The following is a 17924-nucleotide window of genomic DNA, read 5'->3' on the forward strand; positions in this document are numbered from 1 at the left end:
AATGACTTTAATTTTATTTTTTTTTTTTAAATCCACAGACAGGAGATGAATGCAAATGACCTGAGATAAGGTTTGGTTCAGTGGCAACAGTCAGTGTGAAATATGTTGTGAAACAATGTATTGAATAAATTAGAAGATTTCTTACATTCTTGGTACAGTTGAGTATTTTCCATACACATAATTAGCTCTAAAACTGCACAAGCTGAATTGCTTCCAGTTTTTGCAAACAATTTGGGCTTAATATAAACAGAGCCTGATTTCTGAATTAGCAAAAGCTGCTCCTGGCTACTTATGGGGGGAAGTGCCCCGAGCACAGTCTGTGGTGAGCCCACATCCCTGGAGAGAAACACCTACATTCCCTCAGCTCCTGCCCTGCCGTGGTATCACTTACAAACCCTTGGGTAGCCAGGACATTTCACAAGTGGGGTTTTTTTTTTCCTCATCAAGTTAGTATTTAGCAGATATATATTTCATCGTTTCCCTTTCATTGCATTGCCAAGGTAGAGGGGAGAAAACGCACCAAACCCTTTTCTCCCTCAACAGAACAGTTGTGGCAATCTCAGAGACTGTGGGATGTCAGGGCAGGTCACAGCCTGAAGTCTCTCCTTCAGTTATTCAAATGGAATAACTACCCAATTCCTTTATGGCACTAATTCCACAACTAAAGATGTGCACTAATGGTCGTTAGGATGTGCAAGCACAAACGGAGAACAAAGTCAGGCCCCAGTGATCCCCAGGAGCATCTCAAGGCTGGCACATGGACACAGCAACCACCTCCACCTGTGATGTAAAACACTCAGCCAAGGGAACACTCATCCTTCCCTCATTGCTGTGGACAAGGACAAAAAAGGACTGCACCTGGAGCAGCTGGTGACTGTCCCCTCCCCAAGGGGACATCTCTCTCTGCAGAGGTGGTTCCAGTCAGGTCAGGCGTGCAGGAGAGCCTTTTCACTGCTCACACTCTGGAAATGGTCACTCACACATCAGCAGGTGACAATAATAGTTTGTGGAACTTAATTCTCCTCTCTCCTTTCAAATGTTATTTTGAATTAGGACTAGAGCTGCTGGCTGTAATTTGACAGATACTGGCCCAGCTGTCCGAGGTAGTACCATCACTCTCTTAATAACACTTACACACAGCAGAGTGTGTGTGTGCGTGGATTTGTTCCAACCAATATCACCGTGTGCTCGTACTCAGTTCCTTCCCAATCCAAGGGATCTCGATGGCCACCTCAGCAGACATCCCCATCTCCCCACTCCCGGAGCGTTCCTCGTGCTTCAGCTGGAGCCACGTGTCTGGCTGCTGGTGTCACGTGGAGTTCAGGGACACGGGCAGGAGAAGGCTCCCCACGTGTGCAGGATGGGCTAGCCAGAGCAGTGGGATGGTTGCCCACCCCAGCCCATGCCCACAGATTGATCCAGGATCTCCCGGAGAGGAAAACGCACGTGTATCTACAGTTCCAATTAAAAACAAGTTATGTAACAGATGGATTCCCATCTCCTGCTCCTTGGGCACGGTTCAGGCGTATCCCTCACTAGCTGTGGCTCAGGGTAGGCTTTCACATTCTTGGAAGAGCGGCCTCACAGACACTTCACAGCAGGACAGACCCATGTGCTTGCGTGGAGAGAGGTTTTGTTACAGACCTGCTCTTGGCTCGGTGCAAACTGAGAAGGGCTGGCAGAGGTCACTTGTTTACTTTTCATTATTCCCATCAATGAAGGAGGATCATTTTGGAGTCCTTTTCCTGACTGCTGAGCACTTCCTTTGCTGTTGCCATGAGCCCAAGCCGTTCTCCTGGGATGCCCCCTGATCCCAGGGCCTGGCAGGACCCACAGCTGTACCCCAGCAAGGGAGAGCAGGAGGGCAGAGGGGATCAGAGTGATGCTGCCAGGCAAAGGAAGATGCCATCCCCTTGCTGGCCACTTGGCCTTACTGTGCCTTTCACCTTTTTAACTGGTCTCCAGTTTCTACCCAACTCTTTCCGCTGACTGAACTTGAGGCCACAGCAGGGCAGGACATTCCTACACCTTTATGGCCACCTTCCATTGAGCATTTCCCAGTCCCAGAGTATGGATTGTCTGAGAGTTTCCTGTAGGTGCATTCTGAAATCACCCATTTGTGATCCGATAGGACTCCAAGGAAATAAAGTAGCTTGTTAATAAAGAACGAGAGTAAAAAAACTTAAAATTAAAAAAAAAAAAAGAGAGAGATTTGGCAGATGGCTGTGAGAGGAGAGAGATATTCAGTGTTCTAAGAACAAGTCAGCAATCAAAAACTTCAGGGTGCTAAACCTGGCTCTGCCACCAACCCTCGTGGTTCCTCTCAGGTTAGGACATCTCTGCTTCCCCTCCTATAAAACGGGGGGAAAAACACTAAGATTTACTTACCTTTGAGTGATCAAAGGACATGTGATTCTAAAGCACTTTGAGGAGGAAGAAAAACTGCCTATTTCCAGCTGGCATCATGTTTTCCACTCAGTGGAGTCTCAGCTACCTGTGAGTTTGGCTCAGGAAGGTCTGTCTATATATCGAGTTGCTGAGCCAAAAAAGCCAATTTCAGGTTTCAGACATGCAAGTGGAAAAGGAGGAGGGATGTCCAGGAACTGCTTCACTGGTGCAAAAAAGAGAATCAGGCCAAACCACGTAAATTCCTCCTTCCTTTTGCCTTCAGAGGTGATCATCGACCCCCCCAAGACTCGGCGTGTTCTGGGTTCTTCATATTCCCATGGGTTTGGGAGCAAGACTTGCAAGCACAGTAGAGTCACCAGTTTTGACTGTGTCTGGCACTGCCTCGGAGAGACTCACGGTCATTCTACAAAGTTCCACAAGAAACAAAGTGTAAAATGTAACTCTGCACTCAACACACACACACACAGAGTGTCGCCGGAGAAATCGGAGCGGACGCGAGGTGCTGGTCAATGGAAAGAACTGAGAGTGCTGGCTCTGAGCTTCTCCCCGGGCTGTGTCAGCGGCTGAGGGGCAGTGCTGCTGGTAGGGCCATGGGCAGGTGAGGAAGAGCCCGAGCAGTCAGTACTGAAAGAGGATGACCTGCGGGAAAAACGGCAGCGTTCAGAGAACAGAGCCCTCGCCGTGGCCGTGTGTTTGCAGCGGGGAACAGAACACGCACGGGCTCTGCTGTGGCAGCCACTTCCTCGCAGGAAAACCCTCTCTGGAGGAGCTCTCAGCCCTGCCCGGGTGAGGAGCAGCTCAGGTGGGTCAGGACTGTGGTAGAGGTTCACCACACCTTCGGCTGTGAAACCAAATAAACCAGGCAGCAGCCCAAAAACAGCGGTTCTTTCATCTGCTCCGTGATATAGCAGCTACCAAGAAAATGACCATGATCAGGGGTCCTGGCTGTGCTCCTCGCTCGCTGACCAGCACAGGGTCCCCTCAAACACTGCCCCTCGCTGCCCTGCAGGTCCAGCCCCTTCCCTGCCAGGGGAAGCAGCTGCTGAACTGGTCTCAGCTCAGTTCTCACCAGCCACTGCACTGGGCACCCCAGAGGAGGGTGAGGAATGCCTCACACTCAGAGGGAAACACACACTCAGCGTTTGAATGTGCTTTCCCAGGAGCTCAGCTATCTCTGCCTTTCAAAATTTTTGGATGTGGAGGGAAAAAAAAAAAAAAAAAGCTACTTCAGTTTTCAGGAATTCAACATGCAAGTGATTTGTTTAGAAAAGGAGCTGGTTGGGGGGCAGCTCCGTGTCCTGAGAACCCTGTTCTGCAACAGCTGCGAGCCAGTAATTGCATTTAAATCAGGAGCTGCTTGCTGCAGTGAAGCCTCTCTAACAGCAGCACCGGGAGCGTGTATTTTCTGAAAACTCTGCAGCTTGCTGGGTAGATATGACAAAATGGTAGAATTTAGACTGAAAAAGTATCTTTGCTTCTGCCCATTGAAACAGAGCTCAATAAACTGCTGCTACTGCACTAAGATCAGACAAGAGAGGTGCTATGAACTTCTAACAGTAAAGACAAAAGCTAAAAACCATTCGGAGTTGCCAAAGGCTCAGAGTTCCCTCAAAAGGAAATCACTGAAACGAGGGTCCTAAATAAAACCTTCCAAACCTAAGCATGTCTGAGAAGTCCTGCCCCCAATAAGCTGTGTGTTAGAACAGACACTGTAAGAGCTGAACAGAAAAAATATCAACATGCAATATTGTCTCCTGGCCAGACATTGTGAAATAACATTCCTACTTCAGCTATTGTAACAGCCAGTTGTTATTATTTTTAAGCAATACTGCAATCCGCAAGAAATGAATCTTTTTTTGTTGTTAACTCATGGAAAACTGGGAAGTTAACTCATGGAAAACTGAGGAATTAACACATGCTGGAGGTCCCCCCTGCTCCGTTAACAACCAGGTTCTGTTCACACTGAGCACACCTGCAGGTGCCTGAGGAACGGAGCAGGACAGAGCTCAGGAAGGGGAAAGCAGGGAGGATTCAGGCAGGAGGATGTGAGAGCCTTCAGTGGACGCAGGCACAGAGCCCCAGCAGCCAGGGAAAAAACACAGCGATGCCATTTGGACCAACAACAGTGGGTACATCAACCTCAGGGCCCCCAAAACTAAGGGGAGACACTCGGGTGGGTGGCAGCTGCCGGGAATCATGGAGAAGCAGTGATGCTGACAGGAGACGGCGGTGGCAATGATGTGACACACAAAACCTTTGCTACAGCGGAGGGTGGGCCCCAGAGCCTGGAACGGGGACTACATTTACCTTCTCACCCCTATTAGATAGTGGTCCTTCCATGTCTGCTTTGAGGTGCACTGGTGGAGCAGTGTAGGGAAGTCTACAGTGCACTTGTCCACACTGTACCTGACCTGTGGATGAGAGGAGGGCTTCAGCCTCTGTTACTGCAAACAACACACACCATCCATCCACCACGGCTGGTTTTCCTGCAGGGAGCAGGAGGTGCCTCAGCCAGAGCCTCACCAGGGCCAAAACCTCTGTCCAGGCATGACCAAAGCTGCCCATCGCTCACAAATCATTCCCTGGCGCTGGGAACTGTCAGAGGAAGCAGCTCTGCTGTCCTCAGCAGGAAGGAGACCACTGAGCACTGAGCAGGGCACACTCACACCTCTTCTCCATGACACAGAGAGCACAACAGGCCCGAGGACCACTCAGGTCAAACCCAAACACCAATTTTCCTGGGCACGAGTTAACCCCAAAGTTTATCAGACACGAGGAACAGCACAGGCACCATCCCCACACCCGCAGCACCTGGAGGGATTTACCACCGCCTCTCCCGGGAGCTGCCCCTGCCCTGCCCTGTCCCAGCCCTGTCCCAGCCTCTTACTTTCGATGTATCCGTGCAGAGTGACCATCCGGGCCCGCTCCGGGCTGCTGAAGGGCGAGTAGTGAATGTCATCGGGCAGCGAGGAGGGGATGCGGGACGGGGGCGCTCCCGACGGCGGCACCGTGTGCTGCGGGGTGTGTTTTTTATGGCGGGCTCTGCAGTTTTGAAACCAAACCTGAAACGAAAGCGGAGAGACGATGGGGTTAAAGCGTATTCCTTCCTTCACCAGGGTCCTTGGACGGGTGTTTTTTTCATCCAAGTGTTGCCAAAAGAAATGAAATGAAATAAAGAAAGCTGCACCTCACCAGCTTCGACTGGTTTGTGTCATACTCACCAGAGCAAGAGTGAAGCTGCATATGCAAAGCTTTGTCCCTGCAAATAGTGGGAGCTCCTTTCAAGGTCTTATTTAAATTTTAATCAGCAATCCCAGCTCACCCAGCCTAAAAGCACAGCTGAGATCAGTTGGGACACTTGAGCATTGGCAAGGAGAAACAAGAGGAGACAAAAACCAGCAGAAGCTTAAACTAGGATAAGCTGTGACTTTAAGAATGATGAAAACACTATTGTTTTGATCACTTGTGGTTTATCGTATTCAAAAGCCCCATCAGTGGAACATTAAAGCTGAGAAAGGAGGGTACAGTGGTGGGATACAACCACAGTCTGTGTGAGCAGCAGGTACGAGATCTCTGATCACATCTCACTGCTTCTAAGCAAAGGAGTAGTTAGGGAATTCCACCCTAGAGATAAAACATATATGGAAGGGGTTTTTTAATGCTAAAAAGGTGATCTGTTCCTTATGCTTTAATTTTTGAGAGATAGCTGGGAGTAAAAACCTTCTCCAAGACTGAGTGAAGATCAGCTCTCCAAGGCAGAGCACACTGGACCACAGAGAAGGAAAAGGTCATAAGCATTTGACAAATTGTTTCCTGTTCAAAGCGCCTTTAAAAAAAAAATCCACATAAAAAATCACCCGGTGTGCAGCCTGCTTGATCTTTACCTAAACGAAGAGTCGCACTAAAGGGAGGCTCGAGCCAGAATTTCACGAACAAAATTTAAATGTGTCACTGACAGAACAATCTTGGATGAAAGCCCCAAATTTATTTCGAACGCCCGTGTTTTTATTGTATGCAGAAAGTATCCGAGCAGAACGTTATAGTGATGAGTACGAATGTCACCAAGAGGCAGAATTGGGCTGTCTGTGAGCTGGGAGCTGCAGAGGGGACATTTCTCAGCCCTTAACGCATCACTCGCTGTCCCCTCCCAGATCAGGCGTGGGGACATCCCTACCGCTGTGTCGCCTGGGGCTGCAAAACCCCTTTCTCTTTAAACTTCTCAATCCTTGCTTCCTCGGCGCTGGAGAGCTCGGCCGGCTGGTGGCAGGGCCGGCTGCCGGGGACGCTGCCACATTCCCTGTCAGCGGCCGGGACACAGCACAGCGCTCCAGGACCTGGGGCTAAGGGCGGCTTCCCCACACAGTGATTTATTGCCGATGCCTGCGGCTGTCGGGCTTTCGAGTCATTGCATCACCAGAGGGGAAAAACAAACAGAAACCCCAGAGCGACACCGAGAACAGAGCGGTGCGGGAGCAGAGGAGGCGACACGAGGAGAGAGGCGGCGGGACGCTGCTGGATGTGAGGGGCCGGGGCCAGGAGCCCCGGGGCTGTGTGCCCTGTGTGCTGCCAGCCTTCGGTGTCCCCTCCGTGCCCTGCTCGGGGCTGCTCGGCCCTGCCCTCACCTGAATGACCCTCCGGCTCAGCCCCGTCATGTCCGCCAGCTTCTGCAGCGTTTGTGCGTCGGGGTTGTTGTCCTGAGCGAACTGTGCCTGCATGACCTGTGGAGAGAGCGGAGAGAGGGGCTCGGGATGAGGCTGGGGGGTCACGGAACCCCCCTCGGCCCCCCGGAGCTCCGGCCCTACCTGCAGCTGCTCGGCGGTGAAGGAGGTGCGGGCTCTCTTGGCCGGTTTCGGCTGGCTGTCCTGCTCCGAGGGCACAGCCCCCTCCAGCGTGATCCCGTTGCCTGCGGGAGAGCCACCACAGGTCACAAACACTCCTGCACACCTGTCCCCAGCGCGGGCGGGAGCTGCTCGTCTTGGGGGGACACCACACCTGGTGGCATCACAGCCTGGGAGCACCCAGAGCATCCCTGGCTGCAGTGGGAGCAGAAAAACAGAGCCAGCACTGCCACTCAGGAGTGCCCTGGGCTGCTGAGTCCCTGCACACACATGGAAGGAGAAACAACAATTCCCCAAGAGTTTACTGTGGAATTAAGAATAATGGAAGTGGTGGAAGCCAGAGGGAATCAGGGGAGACAGCAGCAGGAGGAGGGTCAAGGTGGTGTGTGAGGGCAGGCACTGATGTCCCTGTGGCCCTGACTCGAGGTCACCACTTGGCCGCATTCTCCAGGGAGTGGCTCAGAAAGGGCCCCTGTCTGTGCCAGGCTCACCGACATCCATCACTCCTGCCCCTTGCTACTCCCTGTGACCCCGTTCTCCCTCGTGGGCGCTGCCTCCATCAGTCCTTTCATTTGCTCAGAGCATTCCAGTGAGCTCTGTGCTCCTTTCCCCAGCCCCAAATCATCCCGGCTCCCCGACCTCCTCTTCCTCCTGCCTCCCAGAGCAGCAGCAGGAGCAGCACCATCCCCACGGCCTTGGGGTGGCCATGCCCTGGGCAGCAGCCACACTAATGGGGACACTCCAGAGGGACACTGACTTCCCCCTTGCCCAGCACAGTGTCGGGGTGAGCCCAGCCAGCCAGAGAGGGTGGCCAGAGCCTCACTCCTCACCAGAGCTCTGCTGCAGCCCGGGTCACACCTGGCTGCTGCTGGCAGCGTGGGGGAAGCAGCTCTGGGTGAGGGATGGGTGAGGGCTGGGTGAGGGATGGGTGAGGGATGGGTGAGGGCTGGGTGAGGGATGGGTGAGGGATGGGTGAGGGAGGGCAGCAGAGCAGGGCTGGCTCTCACCCCGCTCCCAGGATGCGCCTGCACAGCCCGGGAAGTGCTCCACAAGCTGGACCAGGCTGTGATTGTCTTGGCTTGAGTTGAAGGACTTTCTCATATAGTTTGACTTGTTCTTTTCGGATGATGAATGGGACTCTGACTCCAGCAACATCTGTTTATTTTTCTTGTATGTAAAACCTCATGTGCAGAAGAAATTGCTGGGTAATTACTGGAGGGGGGAGCGTGGCCCTCCAACTCCACAGCAACTACAGCTCTCCCAAGTGATCCCACCCCCTTCTCAAAACCCCTTGGACGCAGGTAGTGACACCTGACACTCACCAGGTGCCCCAGCACTGCCTAACACTGGTGCTCTGCCCACACCAGCAGGTTGTTCCGAGCAGCAGCAGCAGCAGCAAACCCACCATCCCAGCCCCCAGCTGGGGCAACAGCTCTGCAGGACTCCCCGGTGCCAGATCCTGCTGTCCTCACACTCTCCTGCTCCCCCAGGACACGTGGCTTCTCCCCCTCCCTCTTTGCTCCCCATCACCTCCCCCAGGCCCCCACAGCAGCTGACCATATGGACCAACACACTGCGAGCCACGTCCCGAGCCGGGACCCTCCCAGCCCAACTGGGCACTCTGTTTTCATCCTCTGACTCAAACGCAGTAAACAGAAACGTATTATCTTCCTGTCAGGTTGTGAATGGTTTCCACATGCTGCATGGGCCAGGACATGGCGTGTGCCCACCGTGTGCTGAAGTATTTTCCACCACGGTTCAGGTCCTGGCACTGCCAGGATTGGACTAACCCCACAGATTTGTTCCTCTGAGCATGTCTCTGGGCAGTGCCGTTCAGGAGGGTGGGGAAGGGACAGGAGCCGCAGTGCTGTGTGACCTCGGTGGCACTGGCTCGATGGCACTGGAGGCTGGCTGGCCGTGGAGCAGCACTGTCCAGCTGGGAGTGGCATGACCCCAGACGGGCAGGGCAGGTGGAAAATGATGGCAAAGTTTTGTCGAATCGCCAATCCCACCTTCTACATTTATGCCTCACAGCCTCAAAATCCCAGAGGCTTCCTCACACTCTGCACTCCAGGCTCTGCAGAACCAAGCCCTCATCCCTGGGGTCGCCCACGGCACACAGGTGGGCCACGAGCCACAGGTGCCACCAGCACATCACACCTCTGCCAGCCCAGAGCCTTGTCCTCAAGACCTCCAGGACCACCCATCACCCCTTTATGACAACCACAGAACCCACCCCAGCACCCTGCGCTAAGCTCCGGGGACAGTGACACCCTGCTCTAAAGCTCCAGGGACAGTGACACCCTGAGCTAAACCTCTGGGGACAGTGACACCCTTTGCTAAGCTCCGGGGACAGTGACACCCTGAGCTAAAGCTCCGGGGACAGTGACACCCTTCGCTAAGCTCTGGGGACAGTGACACCCTGCCCTAAGCTCAGGGGACAGTGACACCGTGTGCTAAACCTCTGGGGACAGTGACACCCTGCCCTAAGCTCAGGGGACAGTGACACCGTGTGCTAAACCTCTGGGGACAGTGACACCCTGCCCTAAGCTCCAGGGACAGTGACACCCTGCCCTAAGCTCCGGGGACAGTGACACCCTGCAGGGGACGAGGCCGTGACCGCCGGCGCTCCGTACCGTTCTCTGCCGCTCTCTTGAGGTTCTCGATCATGGTGTCGTAGTGGATCCGGCAGAGCACCTTCTCCTCCACCAGGCCGAACTCCTCTCCGGTGGAGAGCTGTCTCTTGCAGGAGAAGCAGGCGAAGCACGCCAGGTGGTAGGCGTTGCCCCGCGCCCGCCGCACCCAGTCGCTGGCGTAGATCTGCCTGCCACAGCGGGCACACTTCGTACCGAACCGGCTGCGGGGGAGAGGAGGCAGGTGAGGGCAGGAACAATGAGGACAGCAGGGGAGGACAGGCAGCACGACGCCAAGGTGCGGGTTCTGCTGCCCACCCCATTGCTCACCCCCTCCACCTCAAGCCCCACAACACCCACGCGTGGAGAGCCGCAGTGGAGCCCCCAGCAGTGCCCTTGCCGTGGCAGCGGTGTGGGCAGCAGCGGGGTGTAACTCGTCGCACCAGATGCAGCCGAGGGGCTGAGGTGACGCAGCGCCGTGAATCAGCTCCCAAGCCCGTGGGTTTTTTATTTTGATAACAGCCAGTGTGACACTCGCATGGAAACTGTGTCAGGGCTGGTTCTCTCTCCCGCTGCCATAAATCAAACCATGTGTGTTCTCCTCACACGTACAGGCGCACACATCTGCCTTTTTTCCCCCCGTGGAGGAGGTCTCCTCACTGTGAGAGGATGATGACTGCGCTGGAGAGAGCTGTGCTGGAAGGTAGCTCAGCACAGTGATGAGGCAACAAGACAGGCAGGATCCCCTCACCAGTGTGTGAAAACCCCCGTTCAGGATGCTGATGATCAACGGCAGGTGAGTCACAGGGAGCAGCAAAGGTGACCCTGAATCCCCAGGGCAGTGTCTGACACGAGGCGCCAGGCATGGCCTTGGTTTGACATCTGCATTTCAATATTACTGTTTAAAATAATAAATGCAATGAGCAGCAGCGAGAGCATCGGGAGAGAAGGGAGCATCTCCTCTTCCACCCCAGAGGTGATACTGGCTCCAACACAGCCACTGCACTTCCCCAGCACTGCCTCTGCCACCTCAAGCTCCCGAGGGCTCCTGCCAGCCCCTCACCACGGTGAGAAGCAGAGCCACTGGCAGCCCCGAGCAGCTCCAGCATCTCCCAGTGCAGGCACAAAACACCAACGAGAAACAACCAGAGCAAGCGACAGGAGAGACCCCACACCACAAACCCGAGGAACTGCTGCCCACCGTGGGCCCAGCAAGATGTGGAAATACTGTCCTGTGCTGGGATTACTAATAGCAAAACTATTTGGGAAGAAAAGAAGGGTCTAAATTTTTCAGCCTGACCATAGCTGACCAAAAAAAGAAGAAGAAGAAAAAAAAAGAGGACATTTCTGTGCTGAAATTATACAGAGACTTAGCTAAGAGACTTCACTAATTTACTTCAGATGGGAACATTGTAAACTGACTTTGTGCCAGCTCGTTTATATAAACGCACAAACAAAAGAACTGTATTAATTTTTTATTTAGAAATAAAGATCATTCCTGTAAATTGAATTACTTTGAACAATGTGCTATGTAAACAGTCGTACTTGCTGAGCAGTATCAGGCGAGGGGCAGGAGCACGGAGCTAATGGCACGTGGTGATCGCCACTCGAATCCCAGCCCGGGCAGGGGGAGCACAGCACGGCGGCGGGGGAAACTGAGGCACCACCCAGAAAAGGTCACACATCAGCTGCTGATGTGGAGGAGACACCCAGGCATCTCCTGAGGAGCGGGCAGCACCCCTGGATCGGCAGCGGTGCCCAGGGAGCCGGACAGGGTGTGCTGAAAAGTGCTGGGGTTTGTGTGGCCGTGGCAGCAGCACAGACGGGCTGATGCCACTGTCCCTGCAGAGCCACGGCAAGAGCAGAGCACAGAGAGGCTGAGGCTCAGCAGCAGTGCAGGCACGGGGCTGCACAGCCTGCAGCACCGGCAGCCGCTGTGCCTGCAGCTCTCAGCCGGCTCCTGTCTGCAGCACCGCTGCAGCGACCAGAGACAGAGCTGGGGCCAGCGCCAGCACACACTGTCACCCAGCAGAGACTGTCACTGCGGGGACAACCACCACGGGACCACCGCTGTCGGGGACACGGGAATGGGGAGAGAAATGCCTGCAGGAAATCTGCTCTGACCCATCACTGCTGCAAATAACAGCTCAAATATAACAGGATTTAGTTCACCAAGGTCGCAGGGCAGTGAGAGCCCGAAGAGCCCCCTCTACTTGGGGCAGTAGAGAACAAGGAGAAGGGCTCCACAGGACTCCTGCCATCTGCCACAGGGGTGGGAATGGGGACAGGGCCACACTGCAGCAAGAGACACAAGCAGAAGGATTTGTCCAAGCCCATAACTGTGGCACAAGCTGGAGCATCACCAAACACGACCAGAGCCAAGAGTTCCCACCTGCATGTACGCTTCGTGGTCAGGTGAGCAGATCCTCACCCCAAAGGTCAGCTCTGGGAGATGGAAACTGACAACAACGCTACCAGGAAAGACTCATCCCAGAGAGACTCATCCCAGGAAGACTCATCCCACCTCCCCCAGGGGCGGCTGCATCATCCGGGGTGCGGGAAGAGCAGAGGCGGGAGGATGCCCTGGTGCATCCTGTCTCACCCACGCCGCTCGTACCCAGGTGCAGCAGCTCCCTCAGCCCTCCTGTCCACCCCTGCCTGTGGGGACAGGGCAAGGGACACCCAGCCCCAGGGCCACACACACCTCCAAACATTCCTGTCCCCTCTGTAGGAAGGCTCTAACACAGCCCTCAGGGTCAGCTGCAGCAGAGCAGCAGCGGTGCCTCAGCAGGATCCTCACGCTGCACTGCTGCCGTGCCAGAGCAGGAACATCACCCCGGAGGCACAGAATGGCCAGGGGTGAAGGCCACCTGAGCCACTGCCAGTGTCCCCAAGGTCACATGCCTACAGGCTGCCCACCGAGGGCACTGCAGGAATCACAGCAGGATCGTGCTGGGCCTCCGGGTGACCGTGGGAGCCTGGCTGTGAGCAGCCCTTGCGTGGCCCGGGAACGCAGTGTTCTGCTCAATGAGCTCCAATTTTAATTTGGTTCTCCTTGAAGCGCTGAAGCCGTAGATGCCAAATGTAATTATTTGACAAGACACAGGAAACAGCAGCATTTGCTTAAAAATGCACACGGGGCCATGGAGTCGCAGCAGAGCCAGCACCTACACAGCCCCTCATGGGGACAGGGAAGGGACGTGGGGACAGAGCAGGCCTAACTGCACTCCCCGAGGGCAGCGGGGCTGGGACATGACAGCCCCGTGCCTGACAGCTTCCATCCTCAGCATCCCTCAACTGCCCTGGTGTTGGAGGGATCAGCACTGCAGCAGCAGAGCACCCGTGTGACCTGAGCATCTCTCTGCCCCTTCCGTCTGCCTTGCCTTCAAGGACCACACGTGTTAGAAAAGGCTTTCTCCTTTGCTTAAAAAAAAAAAATCCAAAAAAAACAAAACAAAACAAAACAAAAAACACCACAAAAAACCCCCGTACATTTAATCCGCCTCAAGTAACAAATAAAATTCTCAAAATCCATCCCGAGGATCAGGTTTAGCCCGTGTCAAGCACCAGGTTCCACCGGCTGGAGCCAACAGGATGCCAGCCAGGATGCTGCCAGGGCTGGGTTGGATGCAGGAGAGCGGACAACGAGGGCAGTTTGCCGGGGGTAGCGGGGCAGCTCCGCACCCGCCGGACTCCGAGCGCCGCCGCTGCCCTCGCTGCTGCGGCCGCTCCGAGATTCACCAATATAAAATAAAGAAATCTCTCCAAACGCTCTGCTTTCTTTGCAAAAGACAAGTGCGGAGCGCGGGCTGCGAGCCCCCGCGTCCCCCGAACGGGTGCCGCAGGAACCGGCAGCGTCCTGCGGCGGCTTCCGCGATTTTCGTTTTATTTCCCTTGGCCCCGCCGGTACCGGCGGGCAGAGCCGGGCTGTTCCCGACCGGCACCGGGCTCGGGGCTTCTCGGACGAGGGGGGTCGCGAAACAGATTTATTCTAACATTGTTATTTGTCATATTTGCTCGAAGGTCATTTCGAGATCTCGGCGCTACTTTAAAATCGCCTTTGGAAAGATCCGCTCATAAAAACAAACCGAAAAGAAACCAAACATCAACGGCACCGGAACGGCGATAAATGAATGAAAACGCTCAAAGTGCCCCAAAACAGCACCGCGACGCCAGGACCCCCTCGTGCCTTTCTGTGTTTAGTAGGGAAAATTTCGCCGAAATCACCGAAATTTGAGGTTTGAAAATAATAACAATAACAACAAGAATATTATTAATAATAATAATAGTAATAACAACAACAAAAACCACCACAGGGCAGGACGCAGACCCCGCGGGCTCGGGACTGACCCCGTTTTCCGAGCCCCGCGCCCGCCTCCCTGAGCCCCGCACTGCCGGCGGCACCGCACCGAGCCCGGCGGGGGCAGCGGCCGAGCGGCGGAAAATCGAGCGATCGAAGACCCTTTAATAAAAAACACCGAGGGAATCTCTGAGGTGTCCCCCGAACTCCCCTGCCCGCTGTCGTCGGGGCAGCCCCGAGCTCTGCCGCGGCCGGAGGATGCTCCGAGCCCCCCGCGCCCCGCCGGGGTCATTCCCATTTCCTGCCCGCCATTCCCCTTCCTCCCGGGTCAAGCAGCATTCCCTCGTCCTGGAAGGACGGGGAAAGTCAGAGCGGGGGTTGCAATGTTTAGTTAAAACCCCGGCAAGGAGGTCAAAACACTCAGTCCCCTCGTTCGAGTCAAACTAGAGGGAAAATCCGTGGTTTAAGGTTTAGAACAGAAAGATTACGGAAGCCAGAACATCCTCCGTGCGGAGCGGGCTGCCCGGGCTGTGCGGGTCCGGACAGAGCCCCGGGGCCTGCGGCCGCCGCTGCCCCTTCGTTCCCGTTCCCCACCGCGCTCCCGCCGCGGACGCTCCGGCCATCGCGGGCCCACAGCGCGGACAGCAGCTCCCCGAGAGCCGCTGGCCGCCGCAGTCCGGCAGGAGCATTTACCCTCCGGCAGGAGCCGGCCCGAGGCCGTTCGAGCCCCGTTTCCCGGCCGCGGGGCCGTGCCCGCCACGCCGCACCCCGCTGTCGCCGCCGAGCCGGGAGGAGCTGGGGCTCGGGGCGGCCCGAACAGCCCGGCCACAGGGCAACAATCCCTCCGGGCGGCTGTGCAGCTGCACCTCAAACTCCCTTCCTTCCTTTCTCCCCGCTTTCCGAGGGTCGGCTCCCATCCGGCTGCTCCAGGCAGCCCGGCGGGTTTTCCAAACCTTCCCCAAGGGCAGCGCCGGAGCGGCCCCGACCCCGCGGCAGCCGGCGAGGGCTGAGCCCCCCGGAGCGGCCCCGGCCCGGTCCCTACCTGAAGTAGTCCATCTTGCAGAAGATCTCCTTGTTCTTGATGTAGCAGCTGTGCTGCTGGCGCAGCGAGGTGCGGCACACGGAGCACTCCAGGCACCGGACGTGCCAGATGAGGTTGTTCACCTGCGGCAGAGAAGGGGCTGAGACCCGGGGCCTCCCGCCGCCCCCCGCCGCCCCCGCCGCCCTCCGCCCCGCTCACCTTCAGCAGGTACCGGTCGAGGATCTCCAGCCCGCAGCTGGAGCAGACGTTTTTGCCGGCCGACGGCGTGGAGGAGGAGGAGGAGGACGGCGGGGAGCAGACGGACGGCGTGGAAGGGGTGCTGGGCGCCGAGCGGGCGTCCTCCTTCTCCAGGGCTCCAGGCAGAGGCTCCCCGTCGGGCTGCGACTGCGGGCAGAGGCACCGCGGGGCCGTCAGCGGGGCCCCGCCGCTCCCCGCGCCACCGAAGCGCGGCGTCCCGCAGGGTCCCCGCAGTCCTCGGCGTGCCCGGCCCGGGGGTACGCACAAACCCCCGACATCCCCGGCGGGACCCCGTAATCCCCGGCCCGGCGGGTCCCCGCGGCTCCCGGCGCCCCCGGCCCAGCGCGGCCCCGCAGTCCCGGCCCCGAGGGTCCCGGCTGGAACCCGCAAGCCCCGGCCCCGCTTACCATGGCTCGGGAGTGCGGGTCGAGACAGCGGGCGCTCCCCTTGGGCAGCGGCTCCGGCGGCATCACCTTGATGGAGAGAGCGGGAGAGGGAGGCTGCGGCTCCATGCGCCGGGCGAGCGCGGGGCACCCTATATAAACCGCCTCAAAACAATAAATAAGAACTTTCTAGTGGCCATTTAAATCCTTTGCAACAAAAGCTGCGTCTCTTTAATGAAGCAATTTGAATGTGGATTGAATTCTCCCCCTGCCTGCACTTAACCCGGGCCTCTTGAAGTAATCGCTCGGTTCCCATGCGAGCCAAGGCGCTGAAAAACCCCCCAAACTACCTGCAATTAGAAATTGCCGTAAATGCCCGAGATAAGAGGTACCAGAGTGTCAATTCCGGCTGTCAATCAGGGAATCCATCAGGCCACCCAAAGAATTGCAAATTTGATTTTTTTAATGGTAGTAATTAAAAATCGAAATTCTTCCCTCTCTCCCTCCGCCGAGCACAAAACGCCCCAGAAAACGCCGGGATGGAAAAATCCACCCCTCTGGCGCTGGAGGCGGCCCCGGCCCCCAGCCCCCGGTACCGGCCGCCGCGGGTAGAGCCCGGCCCCGCTGCAGCCCCTCTCCCGGCCCCGACGGCAGCGGCGGTGCAGCGCTCACCTTGCCCGCCTGGGCGCCGGCCGGGGCGCGGCGGCCAGGGCCCCGGGGCTGCCCGCCCCCATGGCTCCGGTGCATGGGGCGGGCGCGCCCCGCTCCGCCCGCCGCCGCCGCCGCGCTCCGTGCCCGCGGGCGGCGCGTCCCGCGGCCGCGGCAGGAAGGGCGGGGAGCCGGGCGGGGGAACCGCGCCGGCCTCGATCCCCCGCCGGGGGCGGCCGCGGGCCGGGCAGGAAACGGCTCCCCCCCGCCGAGCCCCGGGGGCCGCCCGCCCCGCCGGGCCCCGCTACCTGCGGCGGCGGCACCGGCGGCGGCACCGCCCGCGGCCGCGGCGGGGAGAGGGCAGCGCTCTCCGAGCCGTCCCGGGCCTCCCCCGCCGCTGCTGTGCCCCGACGGGGCGCACGGGCCGGGCCGGACCCCGGCACCCCTTCGGATCGCGCCCACCGCCGCGGCGTCTGGCCGCCCGCCGCTGCCCGGGCTTCATTAGTAACCTGATAATTCCCCGGCAAAGCCCCGGCAGCGGTGCCACCGCCGGGTAATTGCAGGACGGTAACGTGAGCTGATGGCGGCCGGGGATGGATCCTCGCCGTTATTGATTGTGACAGCTAAATTGTTAACCGAGAGGGAAATCAGATGAAAGCCATTTTAGAATAAATACAAGGCATTAGGTTTAAACGTCGAGGTTGCAGGAAAGCCCGAGAAACCCCCAGGAAACGGAGCCCGAGGCCTGCCAGCTTGTCCTCCCCTGTCCCCAGCTCCACAGAGGCCGAGTGCGGGGGGACACGGACAAGTGCAGAGGCGAGACGCTGAGAAAGGACAATTAAAACCCTTCCTTCTCGCTGGTGGGGTCTGAATCGGCTCTGGCTGCCCCAGAAGAAACACGTAGGAGTTTTCAGGGACACAGCCACGAAAGCTGTCTATAAGCCCCCCTATACAGCACTGGTCCAGGCAGGGCCGTGTGGGGTTTATTTGCAGCCCCAGAGTGATGCTGGGCTGGGCAGTCACGGCTCAGCACCACGCAGCCAAGATGTGTGCACTGCTCTCGTGATTTACAGACCAGGCTCTCCTGGCCCCGTAAAGCCAGAACAGGCTCAGGAACGGCGTGACTCAAGCCCAGCTCCTGCCCTTCTCCAGCCCTGGGAGTAAGTCCTGGCTGTGCAGGGTGTCCTGCTCTCAGTGCCTGCTGAGAGCAGACAGATGTCACACGAGCATCGTGCACCAGGAGCAGGGCCTGGGCAGTGACTGGGGAACGCAAAGGGCTGGACTAACAGGTATCAGCACTCAGTCCAGCCCTGTTCTTACCCCCCTGTGCTCCCTCCACCAGTGCTGGAGTTTATACAAGGCAGCAACAAGGTGGCAGCGTGTCAAGCAGCAGCTCGGCCAGAATCCCAGAATTTGGGGTTGGGAATGTTCTAT

At 57.2% G+C, this 17924-nt stretch overlaps 1 protein-coding gene across 2 annotated transcripts; it reads right to left on the reverse strand.

The window, feature by feature from the left end:
- Window positions 1–6: 6 nt before the first annotated feature.
- Window positions 7–16386, reverse strand: LHX6 (LIM homeobox 6). 2 transcript variants are annotated; one of them, XM_066332934.1, is made up of 9 exons: window positions 15867–16386; window positions 15421–15606; window positions 15223–15344; window positions 9884–10104; window positions 7212–7312; window positions 7032–7127; window positions 5297–5471; window positions 4717–4820; window positions 7–3048 (listed from the first exon to the last, which is right to left on the reverse strand). In XM_066332934.1, exons 1-9 carry the CDS (start codon window positions 15969–15971, stop codon window positions 3028–3030), a joined length of 1131 nt encoding a protein of 376 aa, XP_066189031.1. In that variant the 5' UTR covers window positions 15972–16386; the 3' UTR covers window positions 7–3027. The 2 variants fall into 2 exon arrangements, with proteins under 2 accessions (XP_066189031.1, XP_066189032.1); XM_066332935.1 differs by lacking the exon at window positions 4717–4820 and having other exon boundaries at window positions 2964–3048.
- Window positions 16387–17924: the final 1538 nt, after the last annotated feature.

The sequence above is a fragment of the Sylvia atricapilla genome, chromosome 19 (genome assembly GCF_009819655.1).
Source record: "Sylvia atricapilla isolate bSylAtr1 chromosome 19, bSylAtr1.pri, whole genome shotgun sequence".
Taxonomy (NCBI): Eukaryota; Metazoa; Chordata; class Aves; order Passeriformes; family Sylviidae; genus Sylvia; species Sylvia atricapilla.